This window comes from Nematolebias whitei, chromosome 6, assembly GCF_014905685.2.
Source record: "Nematolebias whitei isolate Nwh7 chromosome 6, NemWhi1, whole genome shotgun sequence".
Classification (NCBI taxonomy): Eukaryota; Metazoa; Chordata; class Actinopteri; order Cyprinodontiformes; family Rivulidae; genus Nematolebias; species Nematolebias whitei.
The window spans coordinates 27,153,344-27,153,932 of record NC_056503.1 but is presented as its reverse complement, the minus strand read 5'-3'; the positions used below and the strand labels follow the sequence as shown (position 1 = coordinate 27,153,932).

Below are 589 nucleotides of genomic sequence, written 5' to 3'. Positions count from 1 at the left end.
GACTTGTCTCACCCAGTGATCCACAATAGATAAATGGTTTTATCTTCTATTTTATCTTTGCCAAAACAAATTTTAATTAAACAAAACTATGTATAAAATGGCTAAAACAGCTCAATTTCTCACTAAACATGAAAACAGTCTTAAACTCTGCATTTGCTTTATTTTTTTTGTTGTCGACCTGTCTAATTTATTCTCTTTGATTTTCTTATCTTCCTCTTATTTCCAGATGTTTCTAGTAGCTTTGTCCTTTGCCTATTTTGCAAAGGCTCTGTCGGGGAGCTACATGAAGAGCACAATAACTCAGTTGGAGCGACGCTTTGACATCCCCAGTTACCTAATAGGAGTCATTGATGGGAGCTTTGAGATAGGTGAGTGGGCCTGCCAGTTACTGGGGCTTTTTAGCTTTGTCTGTTACTTCATGTGTTCTCCCTCTTTTTTTCATTTGTTTTTTTCCATCTTTTTAGTAAAAAGAAAACATGAATGGGTCAATGAGATATTCAGGCTGCAGATAAAGGATTTATTAGGCTTCTGAGAAGACAGAGGTGTGTGTGTGTGTGTGTGTGTGTGTGTGTGTGTGTGTGTGTGTGTG

The 589-nt window shown here is 37.4% G+C and overlaps 1 protein-coding gene across 1 annotated transcript in view; it reads left to right on the top strand.

Annotated features, from left to right (window-relative positions):
• The first annotated feature begins 226 nt into the window (after positions 1-226).
• Positions 227-589, top strand: part of slco1c1 (solute carrier organic anion transporter family, member 1C1) — a 24,200-nt gene continuing 23,837 nt past the window's right edge. The window contains exon 1 of the mRNA XM_037678143.1: positions 227-368. Coding sequence (XP_037534071.1) covers positions 227-368 — 142 coding nt within the window. The remainder of the gene's footprint in view (positions 369-589) is intronic.